This window comes from Falco punctatus (assembly GCF_963210335.1).
Source record: "Falco punctatus genome assembly, chromosome: 4".
NCBI lineage: Eukaryota > Metazoa > Chordata > Aves > Falconiformes > Falconidae > Falco > Falco punctatus.
This window is the reverse complement of record NC_137583.1, coordinates 107939841-107965869: the sequence shown is the minus strand read 5'-3', so window position 1 is coordinate 107965869 and position 26029 is coordinate 107939841. Positions and strand designations below refer to the sequence as shown.

At 42.2% G+C, this 26029-nt stretch overlaps 1 protein-coding gene across 3 annotated transcripts in view; it reads left to right on the top strand.

The window, feature by feature from the left end:
• Nucleotides 1-327: 327 nt before the first annotated feature.
• Nucleotides 328-26029, top strand: part of GALNT15 (polypeptide N-acetylgalactosaminyltransferase 15) — a gene marked incomplete at its 3' end in the record, with an annotated part of 27167 nt that continues 1465 nt past the window's right edge. Inside the window, exons 1-9 of one of the 3 annotated variants that reach the window (XM_080386456.1) lie at nucleotides 328-2253; nucleotides 2461-3006; nucleotides 8438-8604; nucleotides 9297-9501; nucleotides 18051-18218; nucleotides 18792-18909; nucleotides 19679-19873; nucleotides 24136-24267; nucleotides 25297-25398. In XM_080386456.1, coding sequence (XP_080242582.1) covers nucleotides 2462-3006; nucleotides 8438-8604; nucleotides 9297-9501; nucleotides 18051-18218; nucleotides 18792-18909; nucleotides 19679-19873; nucleotides 24136-24267; nucleotides 25297-25398 — 1632 coding nt within the window. In that variant the 5' untranslated portion in view covers nucleotides 328-2253; nucleotide 2461. Of the gene's footprint in view, nucleotides 3007-8437; nucleotides 8605-9296; nucleotides 9502-18050; nucleotides 18219-18791; nucleotides 18910-19678; nucleotides 19874-24135; nucleotides 24268-25296; nucleotides 25399-26029 lie in introns of all 3 variants that reach the window. The other 2 variants (XM_080386455.1, XM_080386457.1) reach the window with 2 other exon arrangements.

Genomic DNA, 26029 nt, shown 5'->3' with positions numbered 1-26029 from the left:
TTCAATGATAGTGCTGCCTATTAGCTCTGTCCCAAAAGCAAAATTTGATAATAGGGTGTCTTTTCATCTGTAGCTGAAACATAGCTGCACGAGTGACCCAGGTGGATTTGCTCAGCAACACAGAACACACCAGGACAGAATTTATACAGCAGTTCCCACTGCAGGCCAGAATTATCTTGATCAGAGTTGTTACAGTGTCCTGTTATAAAATTTTAGCCAGGGCAAAAATATTACATGAAATCAAAATACTTGGGTAGGTCAGAAAAGTAAAAACAGCAAAAAAGCCAGTAATACTTTCTCCCATTTATTCCACACACTCTTCATATGCCTGATAATGGGACTCTGTGGTACTGAACCTTTTGCAAGTGGCTGCTGCCAGCTTTTTGCAGAGTGCCTTGGACAGGTCTCTTCATTTCCATTTCGTTTTGTCTTTCTACGGCTGACACATATTGTTATTTAAATGAATGCTTTTGAACTCAGGGTTTTTTAATGCAAATGTGTGCTTCTTCCCTATTGAATTGAAAACATCAACACTTCTTTCTCCCTATGAAAAGCAGGATAAAGAATAATATTCTCAGGGCTGAAGGTGCCTCAGGATGTTACTGTTCTGTGAATTTAAGCTAAAAAAACATAAACATACACACAATGGTGATGTATCAAAATATAGGCTAAATCTTCCTTCTAATCAAGATATGATTAAAGCGGCATTATATGTTTTAAAGAACAGCTGAGGTAGCGAAGGTGCCAAACTCAGCAGACTGGTCATGCATTCTGTATAAGATGGTTAGGGCAGTAGACAAGATGTGAGAGACACCACATGCCTTGAGCAGTTTTAAGGTGCCTTATCCCATCCTTCCTTTTGAAGGCTGTGACTCGTTTTGGTCCGAAAGTAGGTGCCCTTGCATTTTTAATTTTTTGGAAGCCATTTTCCAGGAACCATAGACTGAACTTACAGAACATCTTACAGGGTAGTAATGAGGAAGAAGGGAAAAAACCTAACAAATCCTTGGTTCCCTTTGGAATATACTGCATTTCATGCCTTCAGGATTTTCTTTTACCTATAATGCCTAGAAATGCATTTTCTAACAAAAGGTGAACATGGAAGCAATCACATGCTTCCTTGAGCTGGAGCTTTCTGCTAATCGAATATCACAAGATATGTGAAAATCCGCATTCCAAGCCCCCAGCATCAAAAGAGTTGACAACACCTGAATTACATCCATACCTGATTTCCATCAGACCGAGGCACATGGACTGCCTCACCCCTTTTCCCATTGCACCAGCATCTGTCTTGCAGCAAAAATGCCACAGTCCCACTAGCATCCATGCCAGCAATATTAGCAAACAGACCACAGAGTCTGAGCTCCTCTTTGAATCACAGAAGTTGTCATTTTTGTTTAGTGTCAGTAGTTGTTGTTCCAGCTCAAGTTTTCTACGTGTTATTCGTGGACTAATGAAAACTTGAAATGTTGCTTGCCCTGCAGTACCAAACTTATGGATAAGCAGACAGCTTCAGTCTGCCAGGTGATAATCTGGCATCCTTATGTCAGTGTTAAAATCCCTACAGCTGTAAATATTTATTGAATATGAAATACACTCATATACTCCAGCTAGCATATTACTATATGAATAAATCTAACCTTAAATAAACCATGTGCATTCCATCTTTTACTCGGTTTATAAAAATCTTGCTTCTTGCTCTGAGCATTCTTAGCTTAATATGGCTATTCAGAAGTAGAGCGATTCACGGTGTGCCTTGATTTCTTTTCTAATGCAATGTTTTGCTGCTTATATTTCACCTCTTACAGCTTTTGCAAAGTTTTGATTTGATAGGACAAGAACAGTGAGGGCATTAGGACCAAGAGAAAGACGCACACATTGCTCTGTATTATGTCTGGCAAAGTGCTTCCTGACTGAGTGCCGTAGTTATGTGTGAAAGAAAGTCAGGGACCGACTAGTTCTCATCTGTTGATCGCAGTTAACTTGAAGCCTCTGAGCGGGGGAGAGCTGTCAGATCTGCTTTCAGAGATAAGGCGCTTCAATCCAGGCAGCAACTGGAAACTTTGAAGAAGCAAGATCTACTCTGAAAGGGAACTATAAGAAATGGAATTTCTTTTTACTTTGAAAAGGAAAAAAATCAAAACTTCAGTTATTCTTTTCATCAGCTGAATATGCGCTTTCCTAACTAAGCTGGGACTCTGTATAACAGAGGATCTACTTTCTCTCACTGGATCCATGCTATGTTTTACTACAGTAAGTGCAATATTAATAGGAATGTTATATTTTATCTGTAAATAGAGAGGAAAGCATGAAACGGCATCAGTGAAATTTGAGGGGAGTAAAAAAAATCCTCTTGGCAGATAGTGAAAAACAGGGCTTTGCTGCAACCCGAGGACTGGAGTCTGTGGAAGATCCAAGTGATATTTAACATGACCATCTGTATCATTTTGTCACCAACAGCATGTTCTTGAGGAAGAAGTGCAGATATGGATCACGTAAGCTGCAGTTTCTCTTGTTGTTGTTGATGCTGGGCTTTTTGCTACTGATGGTTACAATGCTGACTCCACCACCCAGCACCCAGAGCAAGGACGGGACTTTCCAGCCCGTGGAGTTCAGCCCCCGGGAAGGGTACCAGATGGACTTTGCGGAGCCCCAGGAGATGCTGGAGACCCCGGAGGAGAGCCAGCAGTACTACCCTTTGGACGGGCTATCCCCTTTCATCTCCCTGCGGGAGGACGAGCTGATCGCCGCCGTCGTGTCGCCCGCCGGCAGGAGGAACCACAGCAAGGCCAGGAAGGGCTATCGGGTGGTGCAGCAGCAGGGCCGGCGGCCGGGGGGCAAGGCAGAGGGGGACCCCGAGCCCCAGCTCCTGTCCCTTCCCCTGCAGCCTGGGGACGGGGCTGCGGCGGGGGGGCACCCGCCCGGCCTGGACACCCATGGCTTTGACGAAGCGCTTAGCGAGCGGATCTCTCTGCGCAGGGAGCCGCCTGAGGTACGACACCCGTTGTAAGTAAAACAGCCTATTTAATTTCTGGGAGAAAATCGCCTCTTTCCCCGCCGCCGTGAGCCCCTCCTGCTCCGAGCCCCGCGCCTTCCCTGCCAGCCTCGCCGCTCCGGTTCGAGATAACGTTTTTCCCCACGCTTCGCTGAGGAACAGCCCCCCGTTCCTCAGAGCCGGGTACGCTCCCGGCCTCCCCCCCTGGCCGCCCCGGCCCCGCCGCCGGCGGGACCCCGACCCCCCCCGCGGGCTGCCCGGCCGCCCCTCCCCGGGCCGCAGCAGCCCGAGCCCGCGGCGCAGGCACCGGCACACCGCCGCTGGGTCAAGCCCTCAGGAGCCGACTGCTGGCAACAGCGAAGGGGGCGGCGGGGGGAGGCAGCTACGACTTGCAGGGGGCGCCGGGTCAGAAAGGGGAGGACGAACGAGCGTACCGCGCCCCAGCAGGCCGCTGCGGTGTGCCGTTACCTGCGACCCCCGCCCGCCTCCCCGCCGCGACACGGCGGCCCGGCCCGGCCCGTCACCACGGCAACGCGGCGGGCGGCAGCGCCCCCTGTCGGCGCCCGCGGGCGGGGTGCCTCCGCCGCAGCAGGTGCTGAGGGGCGGCGGGGGAATGCTCCGTGTGCCCGGGCCCCGCCGTTCCCCGCCGGCTGGCTGTGCGTTTTCTGGGGCGGCGAAGGGAACCCGCACGGCGCTGCGCTGGGTGCCGAGGTCCCGCAGGGTGGGGGGCGGTCTGTCCGGCCCGGCCGGGCCTCGGCCCCGGCCCTCCCGCCCGCTGGGCCCGCCCCGGGCCCGCTCTGCCGCCAGGGGACGCGGAGCTGAGTGAGGGGCCGCCCCGCCGCTTCCCGCCGCAAGGCCCCAGCCGTCTCCTCACGGTGCGCCTCGTGCTGGGCCTACCGAGTTTGCCACACGCGCTGCATTGTTTGAATACAGGAGTTCGGGGCTTTCAGCTTTTTTAGTACGAGTGGCACGACAAACACTGAAAGGAAACTCCTGCGAGGGAGGCTGGTGGAGATTGGTGTGCCTGAGCAGGTCTGCCAACACCAAGGTAGCTGGCAGCAGGCAGGCCTTACGGCCGCGTGGAGCATGTGCTGCGTTTGAAGCCCCACACGTTACATTTGAAGCCACATGTGTTGCATTTGAAGCCTGGAGACTTGGGAGTCAGTTACTCCAGCAGCCCCAGAGGGGTCATTCGTGACCCTTCTTAAAGAGGGGCTGAGATGTATCTGCTCCCCTGGCCAGGGGAGAGGGAAAGGGTGGTGGCTGGGTGGTTTTTTCTTGCCTCCTGCAACAAAACCTGTTGTGGCTTTCCCCCCAGGACACAGTGGAAAGATGCACCAGAAAACATATTAAGTAACAGACACAGGATATGTACATACATATAAACCCATTTTTTTTTTCCTAAGGGTCATTTTCACGTGTTTAAAGGCAGCTGGTGGCTCTTATTTAAGGGGACAATCTTAAGGAAGGAGAAATGAAACTTTTTTTACACTTGCTGGCTAGGTTTAGTGTTAATTTGGGTAATTGCATTGAATGACGAAATGCTGATACCATTTCAGTTATTTTTCGCCATGCTCCACTGGCACCTCTTTGAACTGTGTAATGTTAAAGGAGGAGTGATGACCCTGGTTTACTGCCTGTGATGTGAGCCAAAAAACATTTCTACTTTGGCAGCTGAGGGGCCATCCAACAAGGCACAGGTTTAGTTAATACTGATCTCTGTAAGGTTTAAGCCATGGTCTCAGAGCTCTTGGATGGGTTTTCCTGTCTGACTAGTTACAGCCTAAAGAGCTATCAACACCACAGCTTACAGAGTCCAGATTGAAACCACAGATCTGAACATCTGAGGCTTCATGTTTGTTCAGACCTAAATCCAGATCATAAACCTGCAGCAGAGGTCTGCCTCTAAGACAGTCCTGTCCTTTATGGCACAACACACAAACCACACAGATTTTTTAGGTGTAATTTACTCTGGGGGCCTAGCTCACAACTATGTCAGTCCAGTTTTATAGCAGTGTAAAACGAGAGCGAAGCAGTAATGAATCGGATTGTCTATTACTCTATTTGAATTATGTTGTTCCTAATAATGTCTGTTATTATTTAGTTAGAAAGAACCCAGCCACTTAGAGGCATTTCAGTGAGTTAGCTCCATGGACTCAGTCTCTCTCATTTCCCTTGAAATTAGATGGCAAATCCTTCATACCAGAAGCTATGCCTAGCTTGAAGCTAATCATGAAGCGCTTCCAGGTACTTTAAAATAAGGCTGGGCAAACTTCATACTTGCATACTTCATGTTTACTCTTAAACCAGTGTGTAAGGTGTGTAATGTAAATGGCATAAGATATACTTAGCTGCTCTTCCTTAGAAAATCAGATATACAAGGTCTTTTGTGTTTTGCATTGGAACAATGAGCAGCATAAATAAAGTTTCTTCCTGTGTGAAAAGTACAGAGCTCTGCTGGAAATACACCAGAGCCTACAGGCTGTGCAGTGGCTTGACAGCCCAGAACCCAATTTCCTCACCGGGAAAGTGATACTTTAGACCTCTCTCATGCAACCCTATCTTCTAACATAACTCACATCTCTTTGCGTGTCTTTCCAGGTGAATGCTGTATGCTACTTTTCAGAAAGTAGATGTGTAAAACAGTCTCTTCCAGCACTCCTACTGATCTCACAGTAAAACATATTCTGACAGATGAATCTGGTATCTTGTTTTGCCCCATTTACTTTGAGTACCAGTTTTGACGCAGCCAGGGTTTCTGGGTGAAAAAGCCTAATAACTTGTCCAGTTGTATTAGAAAGTTGTTCTTCCACACTGAAGCTCATTCTCTGAGGTACCATCATCTCTGAGTGCTTTCTGCTGCTATCAGTTGGTCCAGCTGCTGTTGACACCCACCTGGGACAGAGGAGCCAAATCAAGCCTTCCATTGTGATTTTTATGATGGGCGTTCTGCCCCAAAGAAGATCTGTTTTCTGCTATTTGGCTTGAGTGTCAAACATATCCAGGCAAACAGAAACTAGCAATGTATCTAAAAAGGGTTTAAAGTTCATTTTTAAAGTGTAGCTTTCACTTGAGTGCTGTTGGGAGCTGAATTTTTCTCAAAGAGACATTTCCCTGAAGATGAGTGGGAGTCCCTATCTGCAGTGCTTTTGCCGTGGCAGAATTGCTCTCCTGTTCATTGCTGCATGTGACAATTCCTTATTTTTCACAAATTGGGTTAAATCACTATGCTCATATCAGTCAGCCCTGACTTCTCGAAATGCCAATTTATGATGGACAGTCTATCAAACTGCTCCAGATTACAGGGAAGGTATTTCTGTATACCAGTGCCTTTTTGCATTTTTCTGAAGATTAGTTATCTATATTGCAAGCCTTTGCCAATCTCCATGGCAACTAAACACTTGCCACCTAGGTTATGTATTCAAGTACAGTTATTTTCAATTCTTTTCCAATTAAGATTCCACAACAGCCTTATTTTCTTGCTATAACTACAGTACTAGCAATGAGGCATTGTAGTATTATGCTGCAAAATATAGGTACTTATAGCTGTACTAAATGTTCCTGGTTGGAAGCTGCCTGGTAGTAAAAGTACTGCATCAAATCTTCACTTATTTAAATCAAGATTCTCCTGTCTGAAAATACAAACACTGCCAAGGTATGAGGGTGTCCTTTTCTCCATCCTGCTGAAAATGGAAATAATTATCCCATGTGAAATTGTGAAGTAACAGCATTGTTGATTAAAGAAAATTAGTAAACCAAGCACAACATAGATTCATTACAATGTAAAAATCAAGAAAATTTGCCCCTCTATACAAAAAGATATTAATGTGAAATATGATAAACTATATTAAATTATTATAATTGTGCTCATTTAAAATGTGTATTCCTAGAAGTGTATCTATGTTACTCGTTTATTTGTATTTGCTATTAAATCATTCAGACTATTTATTCTCTTAAATGATAAACAGCTTTGTGTCTGGATAATGTCTGGCATCATAGGGCCTCGGTCCATGAATAGAAGCACTACGTAAAATGGTAATAAACATAGCAATGTTAAGAAGATATGATTTACATGAGACTCTGCTGAGTAGCTAATTGTTTAACAACCACTGTAAACTCTGTATGACAGTTCGCTTGACAATACAAAAAAGCTGAAATAACAATGGGCCACATTCAGCCAATTCTGTAATTCTTCGAACAAGTTAGTGCTACTAGAAATTAAATGAGTTAGGAAACTGAACAATTGCTACTCAGGAAATAAAAATATTTTAAAATGTGTTTTCTAATATAAGCAAAGGAGATATATAGGCACTGTCATTGCATCTCTGCAATGGGCATTTGAAGGCCTTTTCTGGAAAATGTGCATCCTCAGGCCAGTAGTATAGTGGGTCCTGTGTCTCTGAACCAAGACTGGTATATCAGAAAACACTTTTTGTTTTGAATGCAATTCGTAGATCCTTTACTGACATTTATGAAACGGGCATTGTTTGACCAGGGTTTGTAGTTTTCATATATGGTTTCTGTGAGGATGAATAGGAAGTGGTCTCCGTTCATAAATGCTTGAGTTGTCAAAGCAACTTCCGATTCAAAATAATTTTGGTGGAAGTTATTTCAATGTCATGGGTGAAATCTTGGCCCCATAGAAAACTGAGGAGCAATGGGCCCCAGTCATCACTATAGAGCATCTCTAGGAAGGCCATACAGTGACCCAGGCAGTCAAGTGTCTTTTAGTAAATTGTGTCAGTACCTGGAGTTAAAAACTAAGAGGCAGAAAATGGCACAGAGTGAATCTGGGAGCCTCATTCATCAGTGATTCTTTTTCTTCGGAAAAAGCAACCTGTGCAAACTTTACAGGGATAATCCATTTACTTTCTTAAATGAATCTATATTTATTTTCATTGCCCATGTAAGGATCCATTTCTCAGGACTGAGATGTTGGCTTCATTCACTAGGATCCTGGTCAGGTAGTGCACAAGTATACTCATCTGTTGTGCAGATGAGTTATTGTACTTGTTAGTCTTAAAGGTTTCATTTCAGTTTGTTGTTTTCTCTGTTACTTGAGAAAATGTGGAAATTGGTGGAGACTGACTGACCTGCTTTATCCCCCTTTCCGGTTTGTCTAATTGTCTTTTCAGTTTTAATTTGCCTTCTGGATCATTGCTGTTTGAGCTGTGTGTTTTGAGGCAGCCAGAGCAGAGGAGAGTATTCCAGCAAAACTTTCCTCTTTTTGTATTTTATTTTTTACAGTGTAGTTCTCATATTTTCACTTTGTATTCCAGTCTTGGACACCTTAATACTTCCTTTTCTTCATCAGAAGTAAGCTGAGATCTTAAACTGCTTTCCATCCTTGAAGGCTTAGGTGTAGATTACCACTTTGCTCTGACAAAGAAGTAGCCGGTTGTACCAGTGTATCCACTGTCTCCCTCATTTGATCCCATGCAGATGCCTACAGCAAGAATACGATTCCAGTCTGCCTACTGCTAGTGTCATCATCTGTTTCCATGATGAAGCCTGGTCTACTCTGCTGAGAACTGTGCACAGCATTATGGACACAGCCCCAAAGGCCTCCCTCAAGGATATCATCCTAGTTGATGATCTCAGCCAGCAAGGTAGTCCCTGCTTCTCTGTATGAGCTCTTTTTTTCCAAAACTTCAGGGAAGAAACTGTCCTCCTCCAAGAAGTGCGTGAGGAGAGCAGAAGGCATAGAGGACCCTCAGGAAGAGAGCTAACCGGAGCCCTGAGCTGGCTGCCATCCCTAGAATTCAGCTTAGCCTTTCAACTTTGAAATATGTTTCTTTTTTTCCCATCATTTCCAACCACTCTGAACTTTCTTACTTTAAAATAAGATCACAGTATGCAAATTTTAGCCTTCCCACTGGACCAGGTCTGCTGTAATAATTTCCAGACTTGGACTTTGGCTGAAGCATAGAGTGGAAAACTCCACATTGCTAAAGTAATCTGAAGCACTCGGAAAAGCCAAACACCTGTAGTATCACACTCTGATCTGCGCCTTTTATGAGATGATGAGAGCACCTACCTTTTACTGAAACCAGGAGAGGAGGCTATTAAATTTCCCACAGGAATAACTTCACATCTAGTGAATCTCAGTTTCCATGGTTTTCTGCTTCTCTGACATTATGCTGCTGTGGGAATATTTGGAACATGGCCTACACGGTCATGTAAAACAAATGCCCCCAAAACATTTTACCAGCAAGAAGTAGCATCTCCTACTACCTGTTGCTTTTCTATAACAGCTTGAATAAAATCTAAAGCATTTCGGTGATCATTCTCTTTCTGACAGGGCCCCTGAAGTCAGCTCTGAGTGAATACATCTCTAAGCTGGATGGTGTGAAACTCATACGGAGCAACAAGAGGCTTGGAGTCATCCGAGGTCGGATGTTAGGAGCTGCACGGGCAACTGGAGATGTGCTTATCTTCATGGATTCACACTGCGAGTGTCAGAAGGGCTGGTTGGAACCCCTCCTAGCCAGGCTGTCCAGCAACCGGTAAATATCCCCTCTGGTCACCTCTGACCTCCCTGCATATGCTAATTTCTGCTGAAAGTCATGTACTTGTAAAGATTTGGGTATTTTTTTAATCTTCTCTTGGTTACCTTCTTCGTTCTGGTCACATTGCTTTTCTTTTCTAGCTTACCACCACCTGCATCACTGGTATGTGGGAAGCAGGATAGGTCACACAACAGATAACCCTCACTTCACACCCAGTATAAGCGAACTGTCAAGAGTTTGTATCCAGTTAGAACTATAAGAAGGCTTCCTGGTGGTCTGAATTAAAAAGGTTGCAGTCTCAAGCTGTTTGCAAATTGGCAAACGTCCATCGGAGAAACTGCTGCAAGGCTCCATTATTTTTACTTTTTAGCTGTTTCAGTGATGAAGCCAAGGATAAAACGCTTTGTCTTCCCGAGCCAGTTTGGCTACCTACCAATGTCACCTGTACCATCTGTTCCACAGAAAAAAATAGACTTTCTGGGCAGCCTAAATAGTTCTAGCTAATTGCTTTCACTGACACCAGATTAACAGAGGAAGATACAGATTCATCTTTTCTGAGTCTTTCATTTTTAGGTTGGTGCTTGGGCCCACTCTCTAATGTACAGCTGAGCTCATCTATGCAGTCCCCAAGCGCTTATAAGAGATTAAATCACTGCATACGTTTCAAGAATTACGTGGCAGTGAATCCTTTACTAAAGGAACTTTTCTGAAAGAAAAAATTGTACATTGTCTATCATTACCCATAAGCCACTTGGGGAAAAAATGAATTGCTAGAGGGGGCAAAAGAAAAAAAAGAATCTTTAAAACCCTTACCAGACTGTTGAATAGTCATACTAAAAACCTTCAAAGACTGTTCCCAGGCACAGGCACTGGAACGAGATGCTTTTATGCCTGATTATGTTTGCTTATAAGAGAATTAATGTGAGTTTTAAAAAATCATTACATCATTTGGATGAAAACATTAAAAATACTGAGAGCAAAAGTAATGCTGCCTTAGGATGTCAGAACTATTCTCTTCTAAAAGGTTCACCTTGCAAAAGTAGATTATTTTTTGTCTGCTGACTTATTGGATGGTTTATAATGAATATACTTTATGATTCTTCTTCCTTGAGCTAGTCTATTGTTGATGTCCATGCAAAACTCCTATGTGTATCAATTGTCCAGTCCTTATTCAAGGCTTTATTGCTGAAATTTAAAGAGTTACAAAAAGTCTCAGGAGAGCTGTAGTGAAGGGAGAATTACAATGGCAAGAAAGAAGTTATGACTCCACCACAAGCGTAGTGCTTCACTGTCAAAAATTATCCATGCTGAGGGAATGCAAAGCCACAGAGTCTACTATCACTCTGAGATTTCTGTAGCCCTGTCACCAGAGGGTGAGAAAGGGATTCTCTTACTCCATAGGGCCCCTATGCTTATTCATTCCTCCAGGAGGGCAGACACTTAACACGGAGTTAGCTAATGGCTAATTGGATTAATGGAGCAAAGGTGGAAGAGCATTTGGATATTTGTATGGGCTAAGCCATCCTTTTCTATACGCCGCATCAGTCGCGGTGTCTGACCCTGGAAGCTTTGTCACTGCTAGTGTGGAGAACCTGTGCCATTCTTCAGTGCACAGGGAAGACATGCTTTAAAGCATCTGGCAATCACTTTCCCTCGCTGCCCATTTTTCCCTAGCTGAAGAATGGTGATAATAACACTGACCTGATAAGGAAGTTAAACCATGATTTTCCTAAATTGCTTGTAATGCTTGCGTGGAGATCACTATGGAAATGTAAAGCATTAGCATAGTCAACTTGGATTCATTTAGCAGTCAAGGAGCTGTTAAACTGAATAATACGCCCTGAGACTACCCAAATGAGGAAAGTACAGTGGTAAAAAAAGCTTACAGTGACTGGTGAAATCAAACTGCAACTCATGCACTTTTGCTGGAGAGGCAGAATGGGAAAGCACTTTATCATCTAGAGTGAGCAAACGAGTTGTTTGCTGGCAAGGGAAAATACAGCCTTCCCAAAGCTCAAAGCTTTGCAGGAGCTTAACAGAACTGGAGGGAGATTTTAACTTTGAAAATTGTGATTAAGTCTAATTTTCTAGACTACTGATCAAATCTGCCACTATTATTGTGACCTGTCGTCATAGAGCAATGCTGAGAGATCCTTGCCCAAACTGAGACCTCACAGTGAGTTGCACAAATGCACAAAAGGGAAGATACCCCCAGTTCTTTGTAGCCTGAGGTAATGACAGACAGGACAAACATGAGGAAAACTATCCCGATTTTACAGGTATGGAAATATTTGACTTGCTCTGGGTGGTGACATTTCATTTCCCTATGTGATGGTTTTATTCACTAACCCAATCCAAATTATTTTCCAAAAAAGTATTAAGTCTTTCTAAAAGCATTACACATGCATTTATGGGCATTTTGACTGGGACTAGTTCTGTGAACCATACCTAACAAATTGACTGGGAAGCTGTGCATCAGCTTAGGATATAGCCTAGATGCAGGGCTCCTCAAACTTTTTAACCAGGGGGCCGGCACACGGATGCAGTGGCAGGCAGCCATCTGTGGCTGCTTGGTTTCCCCCCGCAACCCCCGGCGGGGGGGCAGGGGGGTTCTGTAAATACCGGGGGCCGGATTGAGGACCCTGCGGGGTCGTATCCGGCCCGCGGGCCATAGTTTGAGGACCCCTGACCTAGAGAATGGTTCAATGGTTTGTAAAGCATCCCTTGACATTTTTATTATTCAAGGATGAATACCATAGGTACCTGGACAACATTAGAAAACTAGATGAAATGCCATACAGATCATTTTATTTGACAACTGTTTGCGTTCCAGCTAATTCCAGGTGAGTAGCATGGTGCATAATAATGCAGCTGTGCCATTATTATGGTTGTCTTTTGAGGGGTTTTCCTTTTCCAGGAGACAGCTGATACTGTATTCAGCCCAAAGGCAGGGAAAGGCACAGGGGGTATATAATGTAGTATGCCATGAAACCTTTCTGAAAAGAGTGTTCCTTCAACCAAAAACCAGTGACCATCATGCTGAAGCAGGATGATATTTTTTAAAGAAGATCCAGAGTGTGGTTCCTGAGAACACTATGTGAAAGCAAAATAATCCTTTAACTAAATGATTATTTAAAAAAGGCATGGGCACCATACTTGTGGCAGAGGGATGGCTTGCGAAGGGGTAGCTTGCCTTTAGGACCTTTCCCCGGCTCTGGAAAGGCTGTTTCCCTCTATGCTGGTACATGCCTATACCACTCAAATATTATGTTAGGAAAGATATTAAAATAAGCCTATCTAGTTTCTGAAATTCAAAGTGCCTCTACTTAGCACCATGATTCTAGGTCACTAATCTTTAATGAAAATGCTGTTAAACAGAATAAGAAATGACCATAGCAGTGGAAAGGTATCTCATCTGTTGTTAACTCCCATTCAGGGGTGAACGGGAGCCTCTGCTTGTAGATACAGGAGTAGAAAAGAGTTACTCTGTCTGTCTGGAAAATTTCTGTGTAGTTCTGGTTTTATGGTAAAACACTAGAGAGAAGGGAAATATTTTGCACTAAAGTTGAACAGCTCCTTCATCTCTTTTAATCTGATTCTCCACTATTCAGTGGCCCATACTCCAGCATTTTGAGCTACCAAATAGATAAGTCACCTGTTATCTACCTTCTCACAGGCTCAGGGAAGCATGACGTTATCCATCCAGAGCCCACACACCCCACCCCAGCATATGAGCATGCATTTCCATGCTACTGTCCTTTTTTTGAAAACCTTCCATATACTTCACATGGAATAGCCTTCTTCCTGGCACTTGCCTTTTTGCCTGATCCTTTTATATTCTCCATTTATCAATAACACTCATTTCAAATTCAGTAAATTAATGTTCTGCATTTACATGGTTTATTATGTGAAGATATGCTATCTCTTTACAATCTTTCACAGTTGAGCGGGATCAGTATGTGACCTATTTTAAAGAAATTGAGGTAAAGAAGCTGAAGATGAGAATCTAAAGCCAAAAGCAAGTATTACTGCCAAAAGTAGGAACAATGAAGATTCAGGTGTGATTCATGGCACAGTGCCCTGACTGTCCAGTGTAAAAAGGTGTTGGTCACCCCTGCAGATTTTGGTACCCCACATACAAATTTGACTATTTTCACAAAAGACAGGTTCAAAATATACTTTTTTTTTAAATTAAGCATTCCTTTAGCACTCTACCTAGCAGAGATTTGACGTATATATGTATATGTTTAGTGCTCAGCATATGAGTAGTCCGTCAATTCAAGGAGACTGTGCATATGCCCTAAATTAGTCTGGAGTTGGTTTCTAAGGTGATATTTAAGTAATCCTTTATGCCATAGCTTTACCATTCATAATGACTGCATTATGTCTTCTTATTAACCCTATCTAGTTTCAAATGTTTGCATTGCTATTTCCCTGAAGACTTCAGCCAGCCAGCAAGGTGCTTTCAGTGAAAGTGCAGCATGCTGTGGAACCAGCTTGGGTTCTCGGTTACTTACTGAAGTTTTGACTATGTGCAGAGCCAGACAACTCGGACTGCCTGGATTTCCTAGCTATCTGAGCTTTGCAGGGAATGATCCACTCTGAAACTGGTTGAGAAAAATACATAATTTTCATGGTTTTGGTGTTTGGGGTTTTGGTTCTGTTTGGCTGGGGTTTTTTTGTTCCTCCTTATTTAAAGGGTGATTTAGAGAGACTAAAATCTGTTCCCTTCCCAGCAAAAGAAAGTATAAATCAATAAAAAGCACTTCCAAAACCAGTGTATCTAAAACTTCCAAACAGATGTGTTAATTAAGTCTTCTTCTCCTCGTGTTACTTTTTCTAAAAATAGAAAAGAACATAATGTCCACAGCGACTGTAAAGGGTCATGGGAAGATTTTTCATTTGCAATTGTATTTGCTTGAGAAATCCCAAACCAGGAAATTGTTCTTGTTTGAGTTGCTCTTTTTCATGGAATTGTGACCTTTTGTAGTTCATGTGTGTTCCAAGCATTTGAAATATTCACAGATTAGTCAAACAGTTCAAAGCCTTGCTGCTAGTTGTATTTGAATTTCCTGTTTTTCCCTTTCCTTGGATTCCATAGAGTAAAATTAGTAGTAGTTTGCCAGTGTGTGTTTTATTTCAAAGTGCTGAACAGCTGCTGTCTGCCAGTTACTCAGTTAAAAAGAATAGCTAAGAACATCTTCCAACTTTCAATTACCACCTTCTGAAAATTTGCATTTAGAACCACAGAAAAATCAAACCATTGCTGAATATGCAGAAAACGGATCTTTTTTTATAAAAAAAGCATTAATACCGAAAGGTAGGTAAACAATGCTTGATTAAGATTGAAGTTGGACATTGACCAGTTTTCACGCAAGATCAGGTTACTGGATTCCTCTATTTCAGATCAGAAAGACACTCCCAAGATTAAAAGTTTTAAGAAGGTGTGTTTCTATTGGTTTCGGTAGAGCTACACCGTTTGTACTAGGTAAAGATAAAGCATTACACTTAGAAACATACTCTTGAAAACTGTTAATGTTGGCATTCTGAAAGCTACTAGAGTAATAGCTTTAAAACACAGTTATCAGGTTGCACTGTATAATTTTGTGGGAAAGGAGATTAGGTTTTATTTTATTCTGGTTTATTGTTATATTTGCCAGGGTAGAATATGACCTATCCAGTGAGTTATTGTCAGCTGTGTTAAACACTGTAATTTTTTATGTCATAATTTGCAGATAGTTTGGATAATTGCTTGGTCTCTAAACCGTCAGAATCCATTACATCACTGCAGGTATTTTTCCTGAATAGCATTGAAGAATCAATGCCCAATAATAAGCAAAGCAAAATCATTCATTAAAAATAACGAATTATTTTGACAAGAACTACTTCTGTGGTGCTTACTCTTGTGGGTGATTGCACTGATGTTAAAAGCATCACTGGAGTTTGGAGTTTTATAGCAGCAAAAAATTTAAGGTGGATCCAAAAGAAGTACAGATTTTAAATGGCTGAAATGACATGAAGATGTAGGATAGTCTGAAATGTCTGGATCATCTGATCCAGCATATATCTGAGCATAACTGAGTGTCTGCGTTGTCTCTGTCTAAACTATCATAGATATGCACATGTGGTCTAGTCTTCATGGTCAAGGTTTTTTGAATCGTTTAGTCTACATTGCCTCCTCTGGCTTCCACTCAAATACGCCCTCCTGATAGTTCCCTCCTGACTCTGAAATTGTAAAATAAACTACTCTGAGGTCAGTAGTTCCTCAGTCCTGTCTGGATGAGAATGGATAAACAAGTAGCAATAGATAGCACGCATTTCAGCAAGTAGCAAAACTGAGGTGGAAAGTACAGGACTCCAACCACACTCCTAACCAGAGAGCTGTCAGAGATACTTGTACGCTGGAGATTGCAGCAGGGAGTAGAAATTACTTTTACAGCAATTTTTCATTTTTTTGAAGTTTAGTCATATAAAATCCATTTAGCTTGTTAGATGGATTTTTCCCAGCATATGAAAAAAGCCCATCTGCTTGTGTCCATCAGGACACTACCTTTGAGTAACTTCCAGAATCAGTTCATTTCCTTTTCATGCTGTTAGTGAGTAAAGGTTAAATACAGCTTTCAGTAGAAAGGCTTCTGCTGGCTTGAGTTAGAGGTGGTTGCTCCTGTCCTGGATACAAAACTGTGTTACAGGGGTACCATCAAGAGAATTAGGGAAGGATATCAGCTTTATTATTTTTAGTGTCATTTCTTTCCATTTCTTCTTGAGTCCTGTGGGAGAATGACAGCAAATCATTGCCTTAACGTATATGCCTACAAATGTTGCAGGTGACCATAACATTTTCTCTATTTATAAACTCGTTTCTCAGAATGCCTATTATTACCTATTACAAAGGCTGGTATTACACCTGAATGGAGAAGTATAATCACTTCTCTATTTTAAATCTTTCTGCCTTTAGCTCATCATAGGGCAATCTGCTCTTATTAAGAAACAAAGGAATAACTAAGTCATTTTAACGCTATTCTCTGCATACAATTCACTGACAATCAGTAGTTTCCATTTCTTCATGGGCTTCTAGAATTCTCTGCAGGAAATGTCAACTCTGATAAAACAAAGTCTGGAGTTTCCCCCCACCCTGATACTGAAAAAGCATTACTGTAGTGATTGTAAAGGCAGAGAAGGTATGTCAAGATTACATTAACGTCATCCAGAGCTACCATCTTCCTCAGTGGGTTCTGGTGTCTGCCATGGAAAAGTACAGAGAGCTCACTGTGTTGGAGACTTCTGATGTCCTTCCTTCATTGATAGTATTATGTTTTAAGTGTATTTCTCTCAAGAGTGATCTCTGACCAACATAAATATCTTTGAAAGAGAAGATAAAACCTTCTACATTTTGCCACAAAATTGACCATTTCACTTTTCTGTCACAGTTTTAACAGGAAGTTCTTTTCTAGAGAAAAAGCTACTCCAGAATAATTTTCTGTATGAAGACTCTTACTCTAGAACAAGAGGAATTTGTTCCAGTGTACTTTATTCCCTAGTAATTGTTACTGATTTTTCTCCAGAGGAACGTCTGTCTATAGACAAGCCCTTACACTGAGACCAGAAGCTATCCTTTTTGAGTAACAGAGAAGAAATGGACAATGTTGTCCAACAGGTTTTTTCCTGCAGTCCCTAATACCATTGCCTTTATACTCTGAAAATTTCCAGATGTAATTATGTCATTGACCTGGAAACAAGGAACGCTGATGGCTCTTCTGAACTACCAGTTAATTCCAAAATGATGTACAAGCACACTGTGAAATACCATGAAATGTTTGCCATGGAGAAATGTCTAATACCTCTTCTCAGACTAATCGAAATTTAACTCAAGCTAGAAATGAATTGGAGGCTTGCTGCCTGTGGTGCAATGGCTCTATTCTGGCTCATAAAAATAGATTCCACACTGTGATGACAGTGCATTTGCAATAGCATTTTAAGCTTGTGATAAAATACAAACAAACTGGTTTATGAGCTTGATGATAAATGGTTTTGCAAAACAACCAGCAGAACAAAATAAGGATAAGTGCACTCTTTATCGACTTGAAGTGACAAACTCATGAAGTGTGTGGAAGATCTACAGGAAAATCAAAGGATGGTGAAGTCTATAGCAAAACATGATTTTGGTCTCACAGACCAAAGCATCCATGCAGAGCTTATAGCATCAGAGGTTGGGGCCTCTGTGTGAAATAGCTTTATAAGAATTCTGATGGTTATCTCATAGCAAAATCCTGAATAGTTTTAAGTGACAATGCAAGGTACACGTTATCAATAAACTATTGATTTTTAGGTCCCTCACTGAAGGTTCGGTGTTCCCATGCACTGAGCGCCTGAGCTTCTATCAGCAGGGAAAATAAGGGCACTCAACTTCTAGAGGAGTGTTTCTGCTTGACAGTGTCAGAGAGGAGAACCACTGTTTACAGCATAGTAGTGAACTTAATTTGTGCTTTGGCTTTGAAAATTTTTTTTTTTTTCTGAATGGTGTTTCTGAAAAATGTCTTTTTCAGAAACAGTGTCGTCTCCCCCGTCATAGATGTCATAGACTGGAAGACTTTTCAGTACTATCACTCTGTGGGCCTGCATCGAGGTGTTTTTGATTGGAAATTAAATTTTCATTGGGAACCAGTGCCAGAGCATGAAGAGAAGGTACGACAGTCTCCCATCAGCCCTATCAGGTAACAGTCCATCAGCCAATATGCCTCCACTCAGCTCAGCAGCAGAACTGTACAATTTGGGTCATCTTCCAGCTAACAGAAGAGAGGCAGGGTTATGTGCATAGGCTCAGTTTACATTTTTTTGAAGGGATGGGTTTTTGGTTTACACTGAACTTCTTTGGCCTTTAGTAATCAATCTAACTAGATTGCAGTCATACTTTGAACATGACAAGTATTTTCCACACATTGACACAACTAGTATACAACCTGAATAGGTTTGCAGGGAAAGCAAAAGATAGATCATACAGAATTAAGAAAGATGTTTTAATCATGATCTGTTTGCCTGTTATTTTGGGTGTATGTAACATCTCCCACTGTTCTGAGCTTTATTTGATAATTCAGCTCTTGGCTCTCTTCCCCAAGAAAATCTTAGAATTAGGTTCCAGTTGTTCTTTTTTTTGGTTAGATAAACAATTCATTCAAGCTTATACAGAGTATCATTCAATCATTTTGCAATACTATCTCTGTGGGAATGATGGGATTTTCACAGTTCACATAATTCCCTATACAAACCTGAAGGTGTTTTCCACACAGGAGTCCTGTGGTGGCTGGTGCAGTGGTGGCCATGGATCGACATTACTTCCAAAACACTGGAGCTTATGATTCTGACATGACCATATGGGGAGCAGAAAATCTGGAACTATCTATAAGGGTAAGAACATTCATTAAAATGTCAAGCTGTGGTAACTATTGGGCTTTTAAGGAACCTGAATGAAAAGGCAAGAAGCAATTTATAAAAGCAGTTAAGTGCAGAACGTCTTGGGGTATGGAGACAATCGCTTTTCTTGCAGAAATCTATCCCTGTGCTCTGTGATCTGTCAGGACTATACAAGGACATGCAGCTGCTGTGAGTTAGGAGCATTATGTCAGGAGAAGGAAGTTTCACCAGCTATTGCTGTCTAAGGACTTGAGTGACTGGTTTTGGCCCCTTCTGAAAGCTGCCTCTTCTTTTTTGGCATGTAACGTACACCAAAAGGGTAGTACCATTATTTCTTTGCCAACCTGTAGCTTTAATACAGAATCATTTATATTAAATTGTTTGTATTGATTTTTGCTGAATACAAAGAGTAACTGATATTAAAAAGCAATGAAAATTGCAGACACAAAGAGTATAGAGTCTTTTAATGTCCCAGACAAAAGAAGGCATGCTCCCAGGTCTCTTCACTATGCTGTGCTATTTGTGCACAGAAAAACATAAGCATATAAATGGTCATACTGGGTCAAATCAAAGGTCTGATTGCCCAGTATCTTCTCTGTGTCTCTGTATCTATGGGGAACAGTGTATGAAGAAGCACATAATAATGCTCTTGCTGTTTGCAGCAACGTGCAGATCAGGATTTCCTGAGGTGTAGTCTATAGCAAAGGAGGTTGTCCTTTTTATGTAAAGGTAATTTCTTTTTATGCTTTCACCTGTGTTTCAGACCTGGCTCTGTGGTGGCACCGTAGAAATTATTCCATGCTCCCGAGTTGGGCATGTCTATCGAAATCACTTTCCTGATGCTTTCTCCTATGAAGAGGCCATTGTGAGGAACAAAATCCGAATAGCAGAGACCTGGCTGGGCTCTTTTAAAGAGAATTTCTACAAGCAGGACACAGTGGCTTTCTTAATCAGCAAGGTAAAGTGGTTTGTTTCTGAGGGAAGGCGTGTGTGTTAAGGTAGGTGAAGGAGGTGGAATGGGGCAGGGGGTGGGAGGAAGGTGGGGGGGAGCAGTTCTATGTGCAGTCAGACATTCAACATGCATGGTGCTGAGGATAGTCTTGTTATAAAAGCTTCCAGTGAAAGACCTGTCAGATCAGGAAGAAAAGAGAGAAACTTGTGTCTAGGAGTTGTTTGCTTAAGTTAATAAAATCTCTTGGAGTGTGACGACTTCTCCAAATGACTTGTTCTTCAGCTTGCCCAACAAGCTGCAATTTATTTTTCCACCAATAGTACACGGAGGGTTGCAGTGCATCTGAAGTGGAAGCTAGTAGCACTATGTGCTCTAAGGGCCTTCTAGGGGATTCATTCTTCATTTGTGAAGGTCTTCCTCATGTGATTTATGAAGATATTCAGTAATATTCATGGACATGTGGCAAACTGTGGTGTCTCTCCTACTAGAAAGGACTATATCTGAGTGGTCTAGTGACAAAAAAGGTGATTTTTCTTTTTCCTCAACTGAAAGATGTCCAGAAGCAACTGTCTGTAGCTGAGATAGATGTCAACAAAGCCACCTTTTTACAAGTTACTTTTTCATTAGAAGCATTGCACAGACAGCAGTCCGACCTCCAGGGATTTGGACTCCCAGCAGCCTGCACTCTAAGGCAGATGTGTAGCCAGGTGTGTGGTGTAGCCCTGGCATGCAGCCACACTTGAACCATCTGCAGACTACACACCATCCAACTACTACAACGGCCATAGTTGTTTAAGCCACTGTATAATCCATTGCAGATCAGCGTTGGTCAAGGAACTGTCTGTGTATTACAAACCAGTGGATGTTTGTTTATCTGGAGTCCTGCAGCTATGGTTAACATTAAGTTGTTAATGTTGCTGCAGTTCTCAGGAATTCTCTGGCCCCAGTACCTTTCCTTGTAATGATATCCTCTCCTACAAGGCAGTGGACAAACTTGTAAGCAGTTTTGAATGAAAACATGTCATTCACCTTCTTGTTCATTTAACAATGCCATGCTTTTAAGGAGAAAAAGATGCACTAAAAAATTTAGGCAGAGCACGGGTAGGCGCTGTTTCCCATTCAGTTTTCCTCCTACATTTCAGGCCCGCATGCCTCAGTCATTGCAATGCTGGCCATCATCTAAGAAAGCCAGATCCAACAGGAGCTGGGTGTGGGGAGGGGAAAAGGACTGTGCGTCAGGGTGGCTTCTCTCCTGTCACCTAGTCTGACCTCCTTATGCTCCACCGGTGTATCTGCCTCTCCAGTCAGCGTGCTGTGCTAATCCTAGAGTCTATCATGTTTATTTTTCTATTCTATTTTCACATTTTTAAAAAAGCTTCTCCCTCCTTGTCTGTGTTGTAGGTTTGAATTTCACTGGCCAGAAGTTTGTCAATTGACTCACAAGGGTTGCAGCCATGTAATTGAAAGGAGGACACTAGACCAAGTCTTTTCAGATGAGCAGTTAGTCCTTCAATCATTTAATAATTTCCTGAAAGCCTTACTTGACAGCTCAGAAGAGATTTTCTGTACTAAAAACTACAGCCACAAACGATACAGTTTACTAGCTGTAAGCACCCTGCCCTTTCACCCGAGAGTTTATTCTAGCCAGAATACTTTTAGTACTTCTAAGTATGATGCTCCTTCAAATGATCAATTTTATGATCTGTGCGCCCAGCATACCATAACATAAAAGGCCCTTTTCTCTGTTCCTTTCTTTCACAGCCAATCTTTTCAGTGTGTCAGTGCAGCGGGATGTTATTCAGGAGACACGAGCGAGCAATGCCATTATTGCTGCTCAGCTGCAGATGGGCCCTGCAGGGATTTATTGCACTGGGAGGCTGAGCAGAGACACCCATTGGCCGTTACAAAAATCTCCAGGAGCCCTGACTGCCGACACTGCCCACTGCAGAAAATAACTAGTGACCCCCGTATGGGTTGCTTTATTATGTCTTCCCGGTTTATGGTCTGACTCACATCTTGCACAGAGTGCCTGTGGTATAAGTGTTAATGCAGATGAATAAGGCTCTTCCCAGCTCCCTATGATTTCAGCCGCTGTCTCTTTTTTCTTCTTGTGTGGATTGTTTGCTTGATTTACAAGCACAGCTTCCTTTCAGATTAGTTTACAGGGACAATGACTGTCTTTACATTATTTACACCATTTATTTGGCATCATATGCAGGCTGTAACTAGTATGACAAAATGAGATTTACTGCCATCGCCGCCTTCAGCCAAAGTAGAGTCTCATGAGAAACATCTCTTTTTAGGGGAAGCGTTTTACTTCTCTATTTCCATTTCCAAGAAAACCTCTTGGGAAAAGGTTTGTGTGCTGCTGAATTGCTGAAATGTTAAGCTTATTGAATCTAAGACAGATACTGAACTATGAGGTTCTCTTTAGCATATTGCAACTGTTGAGCTTTGTCAGTGCAGTTTACAGGGGCTGGCAAACAGCGCTACGAGGCATGATTGATCCCTGCCTTTAGAAACGGATACCTCTTCCTTGATCTCCAAGGCCCTCGACTTGTCAGTGTTTTCCAGGCATGTCACAAAGTCCTTTTTTCTTTCTTATGGATGCAGAGAAAAAGCTGATCTAAGGAAAAGTTATTTACGGTCAATCGCTTGCTTACGTTACGAATTTTAATTTCTAACATAGGAATCCAGACCGATTTCCTGGAATGCAAAACTGCATTTTTAAAAAGTAGAAACATGAAGGGGGAGATCTACTGCTGGCAAGAAAGAGGAGAGTCTTAAGGGTGGTGAGGTATTTTTAGTATTTGGGTACGGAGAGATTTAGAAAAGTGTTTTGTGTGGTTTTGAAACTCAAGGATTAGACACCTGCTTAGAGGTTTTCATAACCCTGTTTAGCCATCTTCAGTGCTAAATACCCTCAGATATTCAGACTGTCAATCCTCTGCAGTGCAGATGCCCATTTGAAGGCACTTGTCTTTTTTCAGGACAAAATTGCTACCAGGAAGGGTGAGAGTCGATGTTGTGTGTATATAGTTCAAGAACACACATAAGTCATAGGAAAAGTTTTATGCCTTTATAGCCACAAAACACAATCACTTACTGGAGTTAGTAACTGTCAGATGATAATTTGTGAGATAATAATAAAAGACTATATTTTGGGCTAAACTCTGTTATTACCTACATCCTCTGATCATGGAGGGCCGCCAATAACCGGGTAATTAGGGCTTTTAAAGACCCGGAAATTGAATTTTAATCAGCAGGGCAAATTCTACACTCAATGACAATCTAACACAATCACACTGATTTCAGTGCAACAAATATCAAACTTGGCCCTGAGTTTTTTAATTAAAAAGACGACAAAGTGTCCTGGTTTCAGCAGGGACAAAAGGACTGTTGTTGTTTAACTCCAGCCAGTAATTAAATGCCATGCAACCGCTCGCTCACTGCCCCCTCAACCGGAGGGAAGAGAATCGGAAAGGAATGTAAAACTCAAGGGTTGAGATAAGAACAATTTAATAGTTGAAATTAAATAAAAATGAAAGAGCAATAATAATAATAGCAGTTACAATGAAAAGGAGGGGAGGGGGGGAGGAATGAAATCCAAAGGGAAGGGAGAAAAGAAAACAAGTGATGCGCAGTACAATTGCTCCCCACCCGCTGACTGATGCCCAACCAGTCCCAGAGCAGCGATCAGCAGGCCCTGGCCACCCACCCACCACCCAGTTTATATACTAAGCATGACGTCCCATGTCACCTCCTAATTTTTTGTGCCACTCTAGCCCTCTTGCTGGAAAGGCCTGAGAAACTAAAAAGTCCTGGACTTGGTATAAACATCACCCAGCAACAACTAAACCCATCCGTGTGCTATCAACATTCTCACACCAGATCCAAACACAGCCCTGCACCAGCTACTAAGAAGAAAATTAACTCTATCCCAGCCAAAACCAGGATGCAAAGTCTGACTTATCTTGCAGTATGAGAATAATTTTTAGAGGAAATCCTTATTTTCACAGTGTATGCTACTTCTGAAACATTTACTTCCATCACAATGCCAGATTAAATGCTGGTTTAGCACAGAGTTGGAGGAAGGCTATAGCTGGTCATCCTCCTTTGCATATCTCATGAGAGAATATGTATCAGTCTCTGTAACATGAAGAATAGAAGAGGTGGTAGAAATAATGTTTATGACTTAATTTTCACTGCTAGCATCTCTAACACAAATACACTAGTAACCTTGTTGCCCCTATGCTTTCTCCATAAAGGCAGAGAAGCCAGACTGCAGTGAGCGCCTTCAGCTACAGAAGAGGCTGGGCTGCAGAAATTTCCAGTGGTTTGTATCAAATGTGTACCCTGAACTCTCCCAGCCTGAAGACGCACCAAGTTTCTCTGGCAAGGTAAAAGAAAACACACTATAAAGAATGATTAGTGGTTTCGTATTGTTTAAAGACCCCAGTATTGTTTCCATGTATTAAGTACTCGGTAAGCATAGAATAAAAGGTTGTTCCTTCTTTGGAACATTTATTGTCCAAACATGATGCAACAAGGGTGGGAGGAAAAAGAAAAGGACAGAGAAGACAAGCAGCTGGCCCAAATTCTCACATTCACTGACTCAGTTCAGTGTCACAGCTCAAAGCATCCTAACGTTAGGTTCTTTAGGTGCCATTAGTAAAGGAAAATAATTGTTTTGCCTCATGCAGATGGCAGCCATAACAGCAGCTGAGATAGCTCTGTGCAGACCCATGTGCATGAAGAGAAAAAGGCATTTCTTCAGCCCTGTAATTCCCACAAGGGCAGAAGTGGTAGCAACAGCAGTTCTTTGGGTTTTTGGTTTTTTTTTGTTTTTTTTTAAAAAAAAATGCACAAGGTGATAATTACCATCACTAAGATATGAATTTATTCCAGGCAGCCTTACTGGAAGGGATTTTCCCCCAACAAGGCAACAAGGTCCACTAATTAAGTCACACTCCGCTATGTGTAGCCAGATTTCACTGTGTCCTTTCACTATTTTGTCTGTTCTTTATTATCAAAGTTTGCTTGAGAAGAATGTAAGAACTGAGAGTTGATCACAGGAATTGTCACTTTTTTTCTGCTGAAATATTTGGGGTTTTTCTGACTACAGTGTCCAGCTGAAGTGCAGTTTTCCGTTAGCATAAAATTTTTGACAGATTTCTTTTAACTATCATAATAGTTAAAACCAGAAGTGGGTATCTGTAACTTAAACAAAACTCACTAGGTAACACTGACCTTTGGGAAGACTCTGCCTTTTATATCAGATCAGTTTACAAGATCAATATGCAAGGTCTAGTCTGAAAGAAAAAAACATTGCCTAAATTATGAGCAAAACCATATTTCATAAAGGGATACAATCACAAGAAGTTAGCTAAAGGATATTTTGTTTGTTTCTGATTGTGCTTTATTTACAGCTTTACAATACTGGTGTTGGCTTCTGTGCAGATTACAGACCTGGCAGAGCCATTGCAGAAGGGTCTATCGAACTCTCCCCGTGCAGTGACAGTCTCACCCAGGTACTGTATATTTTAGGTATACAGGCACTGTACCAGATCCGGGGAACCTTCCGGCAGATGCTCACTTCAGCCTGCAAATGGCTGTGTTGGCATTAGTCGAAATACTGATGTGTTTAAGATTAGGCATGTGCTAAGGCAATAATGCCCACTCTTCTGCAGCTGAGTGTCATTTGAAAAATGGCAATGTTCTGTGTGTCACTGAGGCCAGCTACCCACACTTTGCTCCAGCAGACGTCACTAAGTACCTTTTTGTTGCTATATTGGGTAGCGACTGGAGAACAGAAAGCCTGGGAGTAAAAAATATGTAACAATCCTAGAATGATGGAGATGGGTTTTCCCATTAGTGCCTAAAACTGCAGTTAAGTGCCTCAACTGCAGTCAAAGACAGGAGGGAAATTCATGTTGACTCCCAAGCTGGCATTAGACTAGCAAGTTCACACATTAAGAGAAGCCAAACCAGTACAGATTCACTGCAGATGTTTACTTCAAGTCCCAAGCAAGTTTTACTGCTCACACTGAGCTCAGGATGAGCTGCAGGCACATTTCTAACTGCAGTGTGTGCAGACACTGTCAGAAACACCCTTCTGTTCAAATATTTATTGAACTAGAAAATTTTATTATAGGAAGAGTT